We start from the raw sequence: 18,142 nt of genomic DNA, 5'->3' as shown, positions 1-18,142 counted from the left end.
AAGCAGCCAACTTATTGCCTGACATTAGTTTTCCGGCTTCACTTATTATGATGTACAAGTACATAGTTAATGAGTACAGTTATACAAGTTTTTTTTTATGCTGTCCTTTAGTTTCTTTACTTGTTTGCAAATTGTTGAAGTTATGTGACTGTCTTAAGGTTACATCAGGATGATCACTAAAACTCCAATGTCCCAGGAAATTCCAAATGTGGTCATGGTTAATTATACTGCTGGTTAACAAGCTATAATACAGTCTTGCAGGAGTGCGCTTAGTGAACCCTTTGTCTAAATATTTGCTAAAAACAATGCCAAGAATTAAGCCTGAAGAGTCACGTTTGCTTGCTAATACTGGTTTTACACTTAAAAAGAAACAGTCCAGCTTAAAGTACTGGAAATTAGATAACTCACTTATGGCTAAACATTAGGAAGACCAAATCTGCTTCAGGAAAACGTACTTGAGCGAAGTCATACAAAAGTAGTTCAAAACCATTGATCTTTTTTCTGGTATACAGTGGAAAAATACCAATACAATCAAAACTATAAAACATTTTTCCTATTAAAGCATGTCTGTGAAGCAAGAACAGCTCTGCATCTGCAAAATATCTTAACTGCAGGTCTTCACGGCTGACTGAGCTTGACACTTCCCAGCAATACCCCAGGAGAAATTAGGGTAGCCATCACAGAAAATGAACACCTGTACTAAAATAAACCTACAAACACTGCAGTGAAAAGCAAAGTCATGATCCTTGATGGAGTCTGGTAGCAGTATAAATTCTTTAACTACTAAGAACCTACTTACTGTATCAGAGGTCAATTTAACACATGGCGAAGTGTCGGGTACTTAAGAATAAGGATTTAGAAGTTACTCCACACTATTAAAACAAAATACTAAAACCCACCTTGAAAGAACTCTTTCAATTCTGCTTTATCAACATCATGAGGCAGGTTTCCAACGAAAAGCTGATGACTGTCTGGGTACCTCACAACTCTACGTATTTCAGCATCACCTTGTTCAGGGTCACGAGCTACAAAGGAATGGAACAGAAGTAACTCAAAAATACCCCAACTTAAATTCTTCTAGTTATACTTCTTGTTTTGGTAACAAATCAGCTATGCAATATGCCATTTTCAAAACTTAAAGTTATGTACTCCACATAACTATACACATCTGTGTTGTCCATTTTCATTCTTCCTCAACATATAGGTACTGGATCAGACCTCTGATCCAACTACGCTGCATGCACTAGATTTCAGATCCAACTCTCAAGCTCCTCCCTCTACCCACAATGCCCCAGTCGACCAATATCTTAGACTGAGTTTGTTGCCTTACAGATACTAAGACAGAGCAGGAAGAAGGAAAGAATAGCAAACTGGGGCTCAAACCTAGCTGTGTAAGAACTTGCCATAATAGATGTCCTCTCTGTTACAGTACTCTTACATGAGGGAGTTGCATGCCAAGACAACAACCCAACGCTGGCCAGTACATCAGTCTTTTACTATCGTAGAAGTCTGACGTAGACCACTATCAGACACTGGCCATAAAAGATGTATGCACCCACCATCCTCAGAACTGAAATCCCAGGAGGACAAAGTCTAAGAAAGAGGATCAATGCTTCCAACAATGCCAGGAAGTGGAGGAAGAAGGGAGGGACAGAATACTGCAACAGAGAAGAGAAAGACATCTATTATCAAGCAAGTTCTTACACAACTGATCTATGTCCTTCTATTCATCTATTGCAGTATTTTTACAAGAAAAATACATAAGCTCACGCAGAAAGGGAGGAGGACGTGACAAAGGAACTCTCCAGGAAACCATGGAGAATGGCCCTGGCGAACCCAGCCCTGGATTTGGAGATGGAATCCAGCTTATGACGTTTAGTGAAAGTGTGGACAGATGTCCAAGTTGATGCTTCTATAGAGTTGGTGTCTAGCCCTTTGAGGAATGCCGCCGGAAGAAAAGTACAGTTTTGTACCTACCATAAATGTAGGTGTCCGAACAGGATAGCATCTGCAGTCATAACAAATGGGTTGTCCTGTCGTCAGGCAGCCCTTCGGTCGGCCGGATTCCAAAGTCTGGGTCCGGCTTCGGCTGATGTCGCACTTCACCCGACGTCATCTCTGCTGGTCTTCGGGTATAAAGGCATCAGCCGACGCCATTTTCCTCAGTGTTTCTTGCCCCAGATGCCAGTAGCCCTCTTGGTAAGCTAAAATTTTGGATAAATGCCAATGTTTCCAAAAAAGTAGAAGGCAAACACAAAAAATAATAATGTATGTACATATATACAAACAAATACACCATAAGAGACTCCCCCCCAGCTAGCTATTAGGAGGGTAAATACCCTAGGAGTACCACAGAGGGGAAGGAGGGTGGGTAATCCTGACTGCAGATGCTATCCTGTTCGGACATCTACATTTATGGTAGGTACAAAACTGTACTATGTCCTTCAAGGATGCATCTGCAGTCATAACAAATGGGTAGAATACCATAGCCAAACTAGGGAGGAGGAAGAAGAATTATGGTGTAGTTAGGATCCCTTGCAGTACAGCAGTGGCAAACCCTGCTCGGGATCTAGAGTATAGAGGTAAATTATAATGCTTGGCAAATGTATGCACGGAGGTCCAAGTAGCCGCCTCAATAATGTCCTTGGTTGCCACTCCTCGTAAGAAAGCTGTGGTAGTGGCTGTAGCCCTTGTAGAATGAGGTCTTATGTTCTGTGGAATTGGTTTTCCGTGGTAGGAGTAACAGAATCTTATGCAATTTCCTATCCATTTGGAGATTGTCTGTTTGGAAATTGCTTTTCCTTCCCTTCCTGTTGCATAGGCTACTAAAAGCTGGTCAGTTTTTCTGTCACCTTTGGTTCTGTCCAGGTAGTAGCATAACTGTCTAAGTACATCCAAGGTATGCAGCAGTCTTTCCCCCCTGATCTGTGGATTGGGAAAGAAGGTAGGTAGGTGGATTGCCTGGTTTAAAGACACTCTGGATACCACCTTAGGCATAAATGTAGGATTAGTTCTCATGGACACCCTATCTTGATGGAAGATTAGGAAGGGTTGTACTGCCATTAAGGCCTGTAGTTCCGAAACCCTCCTTGCTGAAGTAATTGCCAGTAGGAAAGCAGTTTTCCATGATCGGTGTTGAAGATCTACTGTTGCTGCTGGTTCAAATGGAGGGAGTGTCAATTTTTCTAGCACAAAGTTCAAGTCCCATGCTGGTAATGGTGGTTTCCTAGGAGATTTTACATTCTTGATCCCTCTGAGGAACTGCCTGAGTAGAGGATGGGAAAAGACAGGTGGATCGAAGCTGTATTCTGCTGAAATAGCTGATGCATGTATCTTGATGGAGGAATAGGACAGGCCTGTATGTAGAAGCTCTGCCAAGTACTCCAGGATGTTAGCAATATCTATGTTCGACACATCTTTTCCTCTTTCAGTACTCCAAATGACAAATCTTTTCCATTTTCCTGCATAGTTCCTTCTGGTTGAAGGTCTGCGGGCTTCAAGGATAATGTCTTTAACCCTTTGGGATAGGTCTGGGTTAGTTGCTGCTATGTGATGTTCCAGGCAGTCAGTTGCAAGGTTTGTAGGTTTGGGTGCATGATGTTGTAGTTGTTCTGAGTTAACATCAAAGGCATCAGGGGTATTGACCACATTCTCCCCTGAGACATGCTCCTCAGCAATGGATACCAGTGTTGTCTTGGCCAATTCGGAGCTATCAGGATTATCCTTGGGCATTCCTCTTTGATTTTCAGTAGTACCTTGTGCATCAAAGGAAGAGGTGGATATGCATATGCTGTCAGGACTTTCCAACTGAAGGATAGAGAGTCCACCTTCCATGCAAGTGGGTGGTATGTCCTTGTGCAGAATTTTTTGAGCTGGTGATTGAGTGGGGATGCGAATAGGTCTATTTGTGGCATTCCCCATTTCTTTGTGATGGCCTTGAAGATGTCCGGGTGTAGCATCCATTCGTGAGCATCCGAGGTGGTTCTGCTTAACATGTCTGCTAGGGTGTTTTCTTTTCCCGGCACAAATATTGCCTGTAACTGGATGTTGTAGCTCAGAGCCATATTCCAGAGGTCCAGAGTCATTCTGCATAGGGGGTATGAATGAGTACCTCCCTGTTTGTTGATGTACCACATGACTGTGGTGTTGTCTGTCCTTATCATTAAATGGCCTTCTTTGAGGAATGGTCTGAATTTCTGGATTGCTAGTTTTACTGCCAGCATTTCTTTTTGGTTTATGTGCAGGTGCAGCTGGTCTGGAGTCCACAATCCTTGTATGCATTTGTCCAACATGTGCACCCCCCAGCCTAGGTCTGAGGCGTCCGTTGTGATGGTTTGGCTTGCTTGAGAGCTGTGGAAGGGCAAGCCTGGGTTTGACTGGCATGCTTGAGCCCACCATAGGAACTCCTGTTTCAGGCATGGGATTAGTGGGATTTCGGTTTCTAAGCTGTGCCTGTGTTGAGACCATAAATTCTTTAGGTACCACTGTAGATTTCTCATATGCAGTCTGGCATGTGGGACCAAGATTATGCATGATGCCATGAAGCCCAAGGCCTGCAGTACTTTTCTTGCTGTTAGTTTGTTCTGCTTTGTTAATCCAAGAAGTAAAGAGGGAGTTGTTTTTGTTTTTCTGCAGTTAGGAATGCCATTTGTTTTGCTGTGTCCAATTCCGCACCCAAGAATGTTCTTGTTTGGGATGGTATCAGTCTTGACTTTTGTAAATTGACTGTGTATCCCAGGGCTTGTAGTAAGCAAATGACTCTTTGTAAATCTGTTGTCAGCTTGCTTTTGTTGTCCGCTTGTAACAGGCAGTCGTCCAGGTATGGATAAATTTGGATTCCCTGTAGCCTGCAGTGAGCGATTACTGATGCCAGGCATTTTGTGAATACTCTGGGCGCAGTAGATAAGCCAAAGGGCAATGCTGAGAATTGATAATGCTCTGATCCTGCAAGAAATCTGAGGTATCTTCTGCAATTTGGTCGTATGGGGACGTGCAGGTATGCCTCCTTGAGATCTAGATTTACCAGCCAACACTCCTTGCCCAGCATGGGAAGAAGTTGCTGTAGGGTCAGCATTTCGAATTTTGGGACAATGATGTATGTGTTTAAGACGGATAGGTCGAGAATAGGTCTCCAACTTTTCTCTTTTCTTGGTACTAGGAAGAGTCTGGAGTAGAATCCTTTGCCCTGTTCTGTTATTGGTACTCTTTCCACGGCTCTTATCTTTGTTAATTGTGCTATCTGCTTTAGAGCTTCTGTTTTTTGATTTGGAGGTAGGTTTGGCATTCCTCTTTTTACTGGTAAGGTGTGGAAGTGGAACCTGTAGCCTTGGTCTATGGTTTGCAAAATCCACTTGTCTTTTGTGATATAGTGCCAATTTTTCGAAAATAAGGCTAACTTTCCGCCTAAAGGTGCTGTTATTTGCTCCCTGGTAGGCGGTGTCAGAGCCAAGTCACTGTGATTGTCCTGTTGCAGTGGCAGTGGTTGTGTCTGTGCCTCGGTTATTGCCTTGCCACTGTCGTCCTCTGTAGGCACCTCCTCTGGATTGATTTCCCCTCTAGAGCGTCTATTCCTGCCTCTTTGAGATTTTGAGGAGTCTGGAAAGGACCAATTTTTTGGCAGGCCAGTTCCTGCTAAACCTTGGGGGCTGAACCTGTAAGAAATCCTTAACTGTTTGTACAGATTTTGCCTTCTCTTCCATTTTCTTCATTACTTGCTGAGCAGGTGTACCAAATAGACTGGCCTTATCCATAGGAGCATCTAACAGCTTTGCTTTAACATGATCCGGCAAGACCTGTTCTTTCAACCATGCATGCCTTCTTATCACTGTGCCAGTCATGGCTGATCTAAATGAAGCCTCCAGTGCATCATAGCCACATTTTAAAGAATGGTTACTAACCTGCTGAATGTTATTCACCATTTCTAAAACATATTTCTTATCTAAGGAGTCATCAGTGGACAGCTTCTTAGTTAACTGATCAAGCATAAACTCTTGGTATTGGATCATATGAAACTGACAGTTTAAAGCTCTAGCTGAGAGAGTAGCAGAGGTGTAAACTTTTTCCCCATCTCTAAGGACCTGGATTCCCTTTCAGAAGGAATAGGGTTTTTTGCTGAGGTCGAGGCTACTGCCTTAGGCCCCTGGGATATAGTCTCAGGATCTGCAAGTGGGGCCTTGTATAGGTGGTGATGAGTGTCTGGCACCCTGTAAAATCTATCTGGTTTGGCAGGGGCTGGAGGTAAAGTATCAGGAGCAGTGCAAACATCATTAAATGCATCATCCACAACAGGCGGTACTGGAGGTATAGCTAAGGGCCTATGTTGTGGTAAGTGCAGAAAAGTCCTAAGCCTTTTTCTGGAATCTGAGAAATCTTGTCCCTGCCATTGGAATTGTTCTCTCATGGCATGTAAGGTTTCCCCAAAGGAAAATTCCTCTGGTGGAGAGGCAGATGGAATGGATTCCTCAGCATCGGAATCTTCATAGGTAGAAAAAGGAGCCTCTGGCTGATCTGTAATGTCTGAGTCATCCGAAGAATCATCAGAGGACACTGGCTCGGGGGGCTCTGCTCTAGGTCTCTTTTCTGGGGGCTGAGAGGCCCTGTCTGGGTGAGATTGGGATCCCCTAATTAAGGATATTAAATCCTCTGCCAGAGTAAGCATTTGTGAACTAGAAGTGGGCCTGTGTGAGGGGGGCTTAACAGGCACTGATTTAACAGTTTTGGCTGCTTTAGCCCTGGCGAAGGCCTTAACAGACATGTCTGCAGGAGGCCTAGCAGCACCACGTGCTGGGGTAGAGACATCCAAAGGAATGGTGTCTGATAAATCAGTAGGAACCACAGTAGTAGGCAAAACTTCTGAGGCCGATTCAACTAAGGAAGCAGGAGCCTCAGTAGTATTCATGGATTCAGCTGAAGATTGACCGGTTTTCTCGGTTTCGGCCGAAACCGAGACACTCGCGGCTTGCTTAACCGTGGTTTCGGCCGAAACCGCGGACCGCGAGTGTCGGTCTTTTTCTTTGCGTTTTTTAACAATTTGGGTAGTCGGAGGATCCGACGGCATAATGTACGCAAAATCTGAGCCGAAAAACTGTTCAGCAAACTCCGACCGACGACTAAGCGTTCGTCGGTTGAAGGAAGCACAGGCCGAACAGGCTGCTACGTCGTGGTCTGGGCCTAAGCAAGGCAGGCAGTAAGAGTGGAAATCTTTATGAGGTATTTGTTTCCCACAAGTTAAACAGTTATTGACTTTTTCTGACATCGGCTGAGGCAAGAAAGAGTCCCCAACGGGTACTTAGCTTTTAGAAGTCTTCAAGTAGTATTCGGTAGTAGTAATCTCTGGATCTGACCGACCGGCACTTGCGAACAGCTTCTGCTTCGGGCGCCCCGCGGCAAGAAAGACTGAGGAAAATGGCGTCGGCTGATGCCTTTATACCCGAAGACCAGCAGAGATGACGTCGGGTGAAGTGCGACATCAGCCGAAGCCGGACCCAGACTTTGGAATCCGGCCGACCGAAGGGCTGCCTGACGACAGGACAACCCATTTGTTATGACTGCAGATGCATCCTTGAAGGACATCTGCCCTTGTACAGGGAGTTTTGACTGAGCCTGAAAGAGTTTTGCCATGTTTGGTATAGCAAAAGGCTATGAATTTGGATATCCAGTTGGAAATGGTCTGTTTGGTCACAGGCAATCCCAGCGACCTGGGGTGAAATGACACAATTGGCCTGATTTTCTAAAAGATTTGGTCTTATGTAGGTAAAAACTCAGTTGTCTGTGTACATCAAGAGTGTGTGGAATTCTCACTACTGTTCTGGGGAGAAGGAAAAAAGGTGGGCAGATGAATAGCCTGGTTTAATGACAATTCATTAACTACTTTAGGCATGAAAGATGGTTTGGCATGAAGGGAAACCCTGTCCTTGTGGAAGGAAGGAAAGGAGAGGCCAATAAAGGCTTGTAATTCTGATACCCGCCTGGCAGAGGTAATAGCCACCAGGAGGACAGTTTTTCAAGTACAGTGTTTGAGGGAGCTAGAAGAGGCTGGCTCAAAAGGCGTCCATCAGTTTCTCTAGCACAAAGTTCGGGTCCCAGGGGGGAGCTACAGGTTTCCTGGGAGGTCTAATGTGAAGGATGCCTTTAAGCAACTGTTTGACCTCAAATCTACAGGCTAAGGGTGGTGAGAGGCAGACGAGCAGAAATAGACGACAAATGTGCTTTTATGGAGAAATAAGCCAAGCCTGCATTGAGCAATTCACAGGTAAAACAGAACCATTGGGGGGATCTGCTGTAAGCGGGTCTTGGTTTCTGGTGTGACACTAAAGTGAAAATTTCTTCCACTTGGTGAGGTAAGATTTTCTGATATTAGGTGTCCTGGCCTCCTGCAAGACTTGTAGCACATCCTCAGAATACAGGTGCCTGAAAGGAATCAGGGCTTTTTCATACACAGGGTCAGTTGCATGGTCTCCAACTGTAGGTGGATGAGTGAGCCTTTTTTCTGTGTGAGTAGGTCCACTATGTGAGGCAACCTATGGTGATTGCCCTTTGCTAGATGAAGGGGGAAACTAGTGCTATCTTGGTCAACAAGGAATCGCCAGCAAGATTCTTGGCTGGTCCTGTTGAATTTTCAGCAGGATGTTCAGAATGAGTGGAAGAGGAAGGAATGCATAAAGAAATATCCCCCTCCAAAAGATTGAAAGGGAGTCCACTTTCCATGCCTGAGGATGAGGTGCTCTAGCACAGAACTTTGGAAGTCGTTTGCTCAGGGGGAAGGCAAAGAAATCTATTTGTGGAATACCTCACTGGTGGACATTGTCCAGGAATACAGCCCTGTGAAGCATCCATTCACAGATCTGTGTTCTGACTCTGCTCAGTGCATATGCCATAGTATTCTGATTGGAAGGGATGTAAACCACCTGAAGACATTTATAGTTGGCTGGCTAGATCACATGCCTGTAAGGCTAGTCTGCAAAGAAGGTAGGATCTTGTCAGTCCCTATTTGTTGATATACCACAGGACAGTCATTGTCTGTGCAGGTGCGAAGCCTTTCTGGTCTCAGAAGGGATTCAAGAGACAAAGGCAAGAATTAATGTCTTCATTTCTTTTACATTTTATGTGGTCTTTCCTCTGAGAGGATGTCCACTGGCCTTGGGCTGTGTGATGGTCCAGAGCTGCTCCCCAGCCTGTATCCGATGCATCTTTATACAGTACTCGAGTTGGAGGCAGTGGGTGAATGGGGAGGCCTGGATTTATAGAGAGAGAGGTGTGATCCACCACTAGAGCTCCTTCTTGAGGCAGGGTAGAAGTATTTGGAATTCTACAGGGTGAGCATGGTGAGATCACACTGACTTTAGAAACTATTGGAATTTTCTCATATGCAGTCTCGCTAGAGGAAGCATAGGGATGGGCAGACGCCATCAACTCCAAGATTCGCATAAACTGTATTACAGACAGGAGACTGAGGGGGAGAAATTCTAAGAAGATGGCAGAAATCTTCTGGACCTTGGTGGGTGGAAGAGAAATCACCAAATCTATATCCTTGATTTGAAACCTGCACCCCAAAACGACAAGGTCTTAGGATGGGATGAGGGAAGATTTTTTGAAATCTATAGTGAATCCCAGGCTTTGTAAGATGGCTATTGTTGACTGGAGGTCTCTGGTTAATTCCTCCTGTGTACTGGCTTTAATCAGAAGGTTGTCTAGGTAGGGGAAGATCTGGATGTCGTGCAGTCTACAAAAAGCGACCACTGGAGCCAGGCATTTTGTGAAGACTCTCGGTGTAGCAGAAAGTTCAAAAGGAAAGCTGGAAATTGAAAATGTGAGGATCGTATGGGGATATGGAAATAAGCATCCTTGAGGTCTATGAATGCTTGGCATGCCTGAGGGAGGATGAGGGGAGAAGAGTGTTCGAGTGTAAACATTTTGAAGGAGCAAACTATTAGAAAACGGTTGAGACAGGAAATTTCTACAATGGGTTTCCAAGGGCCTTCCTTCCTGGGAACTAGGAAAGAATAGTTGTGTAAAATCTTACCATAACCATAGATGTCCCTTCCATGTTGCTGTATTCTAGTTGTGGAATTTCCTGCCCTCAGGCGACTCGTACATCGGCTCCTATACAAAAGCTTCAGCTTGGCTGTTGCAGCGTGCGTGGGATGTCAGATGCAAGGCCATAAACCAGGGGCCTTAAATGTGATGTCTGCATGCACACACAATCCTCAGAACTTGAAGGCGAGCAAGTAGAGTAGAAGGCCCAGCAGGTGGAGATGCCAGTGGTGTCAGGTATGGGGCCCTGGGGTCCTTCTGTAGCATAGATAGGGTCCAGGTTTTAGCTAGGGATGAAGAAGAATGAAGGGGGGAAATGGTGGGTGGGCAGGAATACTGCAACATGGAAGAGAAGGACATCTATGGTTATGGTAAGATTTTACACAACTATTCTAAGTCGTCCTACTCCTAGGTTGCATTATTCTAGTTGTGGGAGAGTACCACAGCTTAGATGGATGAGAGGGTGCCGGATGCTGATGAGGATTCTACAAAGCCCTGTAAGGATAGCCCTGGCAAATCCTGCACGAGCTCTGGAGACTTGGTCAAGTTTGTAAAGGTTGGTGAAAGTATGGACAGTGGACCATGTGGTTGCTTCCATAATGCATGCCATGTCCAGACCTTTTATGAAAGCCTTGGAGGCGGCCACTGCCCTTGTGGAATGGGCCTTCATTCCCACTGTTTTTTTATTCCATGGTGAGTGACACGGCCATGCCCTGGCTCAGCATCAAGGAGCCTCAATCCTCACCACTACCACCAGTGAGGGGCGTCTGGTATAGAAGGAAAGGATAACAAATACACACAGTAAAGTGTAATTTCCCTTAAGAGCACACAGAGATCACAGTCAGTCTGGGGCTGGTCACTCCCTTGCTCTCCAGGTCCCCAATAAGACTCCCCACTGGCACAACTATAGGGTCCAGATCTCAACCTAGTGGGCAAGCTAAAACCTCCAGCTCCCTTCTCTGTCCAACCAGTGCTTCGTGTCCCTGCCCAAGTAGCTGACACACACACACACATTGAAAAGTATTTATACAACCACACAGACACTCTGGCACAGGCTCTCCAGCTGTGCTTCTTTTTCCCAGACTATACGGTAGTACCAGCTGCCACCACCCACTAATATTTACCAGCTACTCAAAGGCCCTTTAAAGGGTGTCCAATTATTACTATTCAATACTGTTATCCAATTGGTAGCATAACTAAACAGTCAAGGCTTATTAGAGTGACATGGTACAGGATTCACTATATACATGCAATGTACTCTCATATAAAACTTACCTCTACACAAACAGCCACAGTTGAAAGTTTTTAAAATATTTAATAATAAATAATAAAAACACAAGACAATACTTCGTACTACACAGTGCTAGTCAAGAGTTCAGAGATCACAGAAAAATGCCTAAAATAATTCAGTAGTACAGTTCTGACATCACAGAAAAACACAGTCTAATCTTCCTAGTTTCTACCTATTTCTAAGAGAAAACACAAGTCTAAGATAAACTTACATATAGAGCAAGACAGTGCTGATGAGTTGGATGGTCAAGACAATAATTATTAATGCTCTCCGATTCTCTGTTTTTAAAATCACATTCCTGGTTCACATTATATCATTCCCACGCCAACAGAAACTACATTTACATTCTTCACCTCTGGGCAGAAACCAGTGCAATAAAGGACATTTATGCATGCAAATTCTGGCCATTAACTCTGGCCTTAAAATAACAGCAAGAATTCCCTCATCTAGACTGGCTGGAGCCGTGTTTATATCAAAGGGTCACAACATGCTTTACTTGGTCAGCAGAGTGCACTGTTACATTTTTTCCAGTTCCACATGTAACACTATTTTTACCATTTAAGACAACAAGCCTGTGGTTTACATTAATATGTACAGATGACAGAATTATCTCCAAAATTCTACCTGGCTAGGCTGGCAGCCTTTACCCAGCCTTCAGATATCCCCCCCCCCCCCCAGAGAACTCCAGCTAGTTTTTCAAGTGACCCTTGAGAAATGCAGCTTGAGGGAATTAAGTGAGTATACCTTTCCCCTTTCCCTGTCTTGAGAGGCCATCTGCATTGCTAATCCCATTGCGGTGCTACACGGACATCATATGCCTGCAACCCCAGTCTCCATCTTAGCAACTTGTATTTTGCTGGCTGGCTCTGTTTACCCATGTTATGGGGTTGTGATCTGTCATAATAGTGAATTTCCTTCTATACAGATAACGCTGAAGTTTCTGCATTGCCCACCACTATGGCTAGACATTGCTTTTATACAGCTGCATATCATTCCTCCCTAGGTTGGAGCCTATGACTGAGAAAACCAACTGGGTGCTCTTCCCCCTCTGAAGAAATCTGGCCAAGTACAGCCCCCACCCTATGGTTCGAAGCATCCACCTACAACTAAAGTTATAGTAAAATTTTACACAACAATACTATGTCCTTCTATTAATACGCTGCTGTATTCCTAACATAAGGGAGTGTGCAAAAGCTCCTGTTATTAAGACCTGGGAAGGGGAACAGAAGCATTTTCCACAAAGCCATGGAGGACGGCTCTGGCAAATCCTGTTCTGGACCTAGAAATTATGTCCAACTTGTAGTGTTTGAAGGTATGGACAGATGACCATGTAGCTGCTTCTAAAATGGCAGCAGAGGAGGACACCGCTCTAGTGGAATGTGCATTTACTGGGAATGGAAGCCTACCATGGACAGGGTAGCAAAAGGAAATCGCTTAGAAATGCAAGAGGATATGGTTTGCTTGGAAACAGGATTTCCCAGGGCTCTTAGACGGTAGGAGACAGTCTGTCAGATTCAGAGATGGATATGGTTTTCGCCAATAGTATCAGAGTTGTCTTTGTACATCCAAGGAATGGAGGATCTTTTCAGCAGGGTTTTGAGAAGGGAAGAAGGTAGGAAGACTGATGGCCTGATTCAAGGAGAGCTCATCAACAACGTTTGGCATGAAGGATGGGTTAGTACATAAACCCTGCCATTGTGGAAAATTGTAAAAGGCTGCAAGGCCATGAGGGCTTGCAGTTCAGAGGCCCTTCTAGCTGAAGTAATGGCCACCAAGAGGATAGTTTTCCATGTACAGTGTTGAAGGGAGCAGTCCCTGGCAGACAAAGTGATGAGTTAAACTTTTCCAGAACAAAATTTAGGTTCCAAGGAAGAGGAATGGGCTTTCTTGGAAGTTTAAGGTGAAGTACCCCCTTTCAAAAACAACCTAACTTCTAGCCTAGAAGCTAAAGGTGGGGCGAGTGGAAGGCATGCTGACATGGCAGATAAGTGTGTCTTAATAAAAGACTAGGACCAGCCAGAGTTCATCAGTTCACACAGGCAGGACAAAGCCACTGGAGGTTCTACGGTCAGTGGTTGTAGATTTTGTCTGACAGACAGAAAACCTCTTCCACTTAGATATGATTTTCTAGTGGTTGGTTTTCTAGCCTCCTGCAGTACCTGAAGCACGTCCTCTGTGAAAAGGTGTCTGAAGGGAATCAATGCCTTATCACCCACAATTTAAGATTCAGAGTGGACAGTTGGAAGTGTACGAGCATTTCCTTCTCCTGTGTGAGCAGGTCCAGCCAGTGGGGTAACTTGTGGTGACTGCCCTTGGCTAAATGCTGTTAAAAAGGGGGAAACCAAAGCTCCTTGGCCAATAGAGGATCACCAGCAAGATTCTTGGTTGTGTACTCTGAATCATCAGCAGAACTGTGAGTGGGAAGGGAGGGAATGCATAAGCGAACATTCCCTTCCAGGGGAGGAAAGAGCATCCACTCTCCATACTTCAGAATGAGGTATCCTGGAGCAGAAGGTTGGGAGTTGTCTGCTCATGGGGGAGGCAAAAAGATCCACATCCAGAATACCCCACTGACAGACAAGGTCTAGGAACACATCCCTGTTTAGCATACACTTGTGGGATCGAGTCATGGTCCTGCTTAGAGTATCTGCCATCACATTATCTGCAGGGGGTATGTAGACAGCTAGAAGACCGACTTGTCTAGAGCGATTTCCCACACCTGCAGAGCCAATCTCCACAGGAGGCAGGACCTTGTCTCATCTCCCCCGTTTGATGTACCATATGAAGACTGGTAGAGAAGGGTGAAGGCTGCCAGCCTAGCCAGATAGAATTGTGCAGATAATTCTATCATTTGTAAATATGAATGTTGAGCTACAAAGCTTGTTTAAATGAAAGAATATGCTGAGAAATGCTGAACACAATGTGGCAACATTGCCCGCTGCTGTAAAGAAAGCTAAGTCAAGCATTTCTTGTTGGTCCTTTGAAATTAAAATTATTTCATGACTGCCTTTGATGCTTACAATTCGGCTCCAGTCGGGCTAGATGAAGGCTTCCTGCCTATTGTTTTAAGGGTAAAGTTAATGACCAGAATTTACATGTGGAATGTCCTTTATTGCTCTAAGTGTAAACGAATGTAAATGCAGTTTGTCAGCCTAGGAACATCAGGAAAGTGTGAAATGATGTAATGTTTTATCAGAACTGCAGTTTCAATTTAAACAGGGAATCAGAAGGCACTAAGTATTTTTGTCATGAACATCCAAACTCACAGCACTGCTTGTTTTCTTATGCAAGTTATCTTAGACTTGTGTTTTCTTTTAGAGAGCTAGAAATTAGAAAGTTTAGACTGTTTCTGTGATGTCAGAACTGTACTACTGAATTATTTTAAGTATTTCTGTGTGATCTCTGAACTCTTGACTAGCACTGACTGTGTAGTATTGTCTTGTGGTTTTAATTATTATTATTAAATATTTTAAAACCTTTTAACTGTGGCTGGTTTTGTGTAGAGATGAGTTAAGCTCTAAGAGTACATTGCATGTATACAAGGATCATGTACCAGGGTCACTAATAAGACTTGAGACTGTTTAGTCACATCTACCAATTGGATAATATTGCACAGTAATAATTGGACACCCTTTTAAGGGCCTTTGAGTAGCTGATAATTATTAGTGAGTGGTGGCAGCTGGTACTACCGTATAGTCTAGGTAAAAGGGGCACAGCTGGAGAACCTGTGCCAGCCTTCCCCAGAAGTGTCTGTGTGGTTATATAACCTCTTATCTCAAAGTGTGTGCGTGTCAGCTACTTGGGCAGGGACACGAAGCACTGGTTGGACAGAGGGTGCTAGAGATTTTAGCTTGCCCAGCTAGGCTGAGATCTGGACCCTATAGCTGTGTCAGTAGGGAGTCTTATTGGGGATGTGGGGAGCAAGAGAGTGTCCAGCCCCGGAATGACTGATCTCTGTGTGCTCTTAAGGGAAATTGCATTTTACTGTGTGTATTTCTCATCCTTTCCTCATATACGAGACACCTTCTCTGGTGTTAAGTGATAAGGATTGAGGCTCCTTGATTGCTGGGCCAGGGCACGGGCATCATATACCACATCACAGTGGTGTTGTCTGTGTGCCATCTCACCATGCCTGGCCGGATAAGAGCTTTGAAAATTTGTAGGGTTAATATCAAGGCTCTCATCTCCTTGATACTGAGGCATCCCTGTGCTGGCCGAGGGTCCACGAGTTTCACTCTCCATACTACAAAGTTACTCCCCAACCTGTATCTGAAGCATCTGTGAACAGGTCCTGATTGGGGTAAGGGGTTGCAGAGGTAGGCCTGGGTTGTCATTTACCTGGACTATCCACCAATTCAGTACTCCTGACAGGCATGGTAACACGGGACCCATGTTCTCCGGATGGGCATGGTAACACAGGACCCATGAACTCCGGGGGTAAGTGTTTCCAGACTGTTTTCAAGTACCACTGGAATTTTCTCATGTAAAGCTTTGCTAAGGGTACCACGGGGATGGTGGAAGCCATGAATCCCATGAGCCTGAGAAACTCCCTTGTCGACAAGGATTTGAGAGGGAGGATCTCCTTGAAATAAGAAATCAGAGAGAAAATCTTGTCTGGGGGATGACAGGCCATCATTTTTTGCGTTAGGATCCTGCATCCCAAGAACACATGATCCTGAGAGGGAATCTGGGATGATTTTTGGACACAAAGTAAACCCCAGACCTTTCAGGAGGGAACAGTGAAGTCTGGGTGTTGTAAGACCAATTGAATTGATGCGCCCTGGATCAGGATGGGGAAGACTTGGATCTCTTGCATTCTGGCAAAGGCGACAACAGGAGCTAAGCACTTTGTGAACACTATTGGGGCCAAAGAGAGACCAAATGGCAAAGCACAGAACTGAAAGTGTGCAGAACCCATTGAAAACTGAAGGAATTTCCTGAAAAGTTAGACGGATTGAAATATGCAGGTAGGCGTCCTTTATGTCTACAGACACCAAGAAGGCCTGAAGGAGGATAAGGGGAAAAAGAGTTGGTAGCATGAGCATCCGAAAGGAGAGGACCCGGAAGAAGGTGTTGAAATAGGACAAATCCAAGATTGGTCTCCAGGGGCCTTCTTTCCTAGGGACCAGGAACATCTTGGAATAAAATCCCTTTCCTCTTAGTTGAGGGGGTACATCCTGAATTGTGCTGAGAGAGTCCTGCAGAACTGTGGGAAGTAAGCCATTTGGTCTCTCGGGGGGGTGAGGGGTGGGATGCCTCTGAAAGTGGGTCTGGTCTCCCACACCATGAAATATCCTGGTTTTATAAATGAGAGGACCTAAGAATCCTAGGTTATCTGTTTTCAAGTCGGGTAGGATAGGGAGAGACACGTGTAAAAAGGGGCGGCTGGATACAATGACTGGTAGTCTCAGACTACTGGGTCAGTTTCCTGGGATCTTTTTTCCCTTTGGGTGGCAGCTGTCTGGTAGGCTTTCGCACAAGAGGTTTTGGCTGGACAGTTCCTTTGAAACCGGGGAACAAAGGAGACAAAAATATGTTGGAGCTCTTGGAGCTCCTTACCCTTCTCCTGAAGGGTCAAAGAGTTCTGCTGCACCAAATAAGGCGTTGTCTAATGGAGTATTAATGAGTTTAGACCTAATATCATCAGGAAGAGGCTGAAGCCCAAGATAAGAATATCTCCTGATGACAGACCCCAAGATTGCAGCTCTAGATTAAGCCTCTACTGCATTATAACTGCACTTAGAGTGCTTAGTTACTTGAGTGCAAGAATTCAAGAGACTAGATATTTTTGCTTTGGCCCGGGAAACAGGCAGGTCACCCAATGGCTTAACAGCATCTGAAACAAGGGCCAGCAAATACTTGGCCAAGTGTGTTTGGTAGTTAATGGCTCTCATTGCTAAGGTGGCAGATGTGTAGACTTTTTTGTTCAGGCACTCCTTTAACCTGCACTCCTTGTCAGAAGGAAGGAGGGAGGTGGAAGGAAGTAATTTTGAAATTTTATCTGCAGATGCAGAGATGATGGATGGGTCTGCAGGTGGAGCCTTGAAGAGAACGTTAGTACCTTTGAGGACTTTGTAAAACCTGTCTGGGTGCTTAGGGGGGGGGGGGTTGAGAATTTGGATTTTTAGAGTCTGCCAGGAAGGGATCCAAGAAAGCAAGATGCACTGGAGAGCCTGCAGACGAGTTAGGAGACTATTTGTACAAGGTCATGGTCATAATGCCTCTTGAATCTCAGTGATCTGGCTGCAGTCCCACTTGAAAAAGTCCTTCATCTGTACAATAGCTTCTCCAAAGATGATGTGTTCACCTGGGGAGTCAATACCATTACACACACTTCCTCTGGGGAATCATACCCCAGAGGGGATGCAATTTGTGAAGTGCAAGTCAAAGATTCATCTCCTAAGTCTTCAAAGGATACGACAGTAAGTAGTTTACCCTTAGGAGTAGCCACTGAAGGGGCCTGGGTCGGAGTGGAGGCCTGACGTAAGGCAAGGAAGGCGTTCAGTGGTCCTTGGGTAAAGGCCTGCCAGTCAAGCACCTGGTCTAAAGGTGCGAAGTCGGAGAAGGAGCAATATGCTTAAGTCTTTTGTTTCTTTTTGTGGGCCTCAGACACAGAAGAATCAGAGATGCAGCACAGGGACAGCAGGCCAGATGCCGGGTGGCACTCCACAATGTCTGAAGCAATGTCCTCGCGCACAAGTTAATTTGGCAAACCCCACGCGGGCCCTCAGAAATTACGAGCCTAGGTTTCCTCCTGGCGCCCGAGTCAGATGCCTCGACTCCCTCTGGGACAAGCCAATGGCTTCTTAGACAGCCTCC

General features: G+C 45.0%; 1 protein-coding gene across 1 annotated transcript in view; it reads right to left on the bottom strand.

Moving 5' to 3' along the window:
• Positions 1-18,142, bottom strand: part of G3BP1 (G3BP stress granule assembly factor 1) — a gene marked incomplete in the record, with an annotated part of 1,274,318 nt that overhangs the window by 289,481 nt on the left and 966,695 nt on the right. Inside the window, 1 exon segment of the mRNA XM_044069418.1 lies at positions 900-1,025. Within this exon segment, the coding sequence (XP_043925353.1) occupies positions 900-1,025 (126 nt within the window).

The sequence above is a fragment of the Protopterus annectens genome, chromosome 4.part0, assembly GCF_019279795.1.
Source record: "Protopterus annectens isolate FY-2018-M chromosome 4.part0, PAN1.0, whole genome shotgun sequence".
Classification (NCBI taxonomy): domain Eukaryota; kingdom Metazoa; phylum Chordata; order Ceratodontiformes; family Protopteridae; genus Protopterus; species Protopterus annectens.
This window is presented reverse-complemented; position numbering and strand designations above follow the sequence as displayed.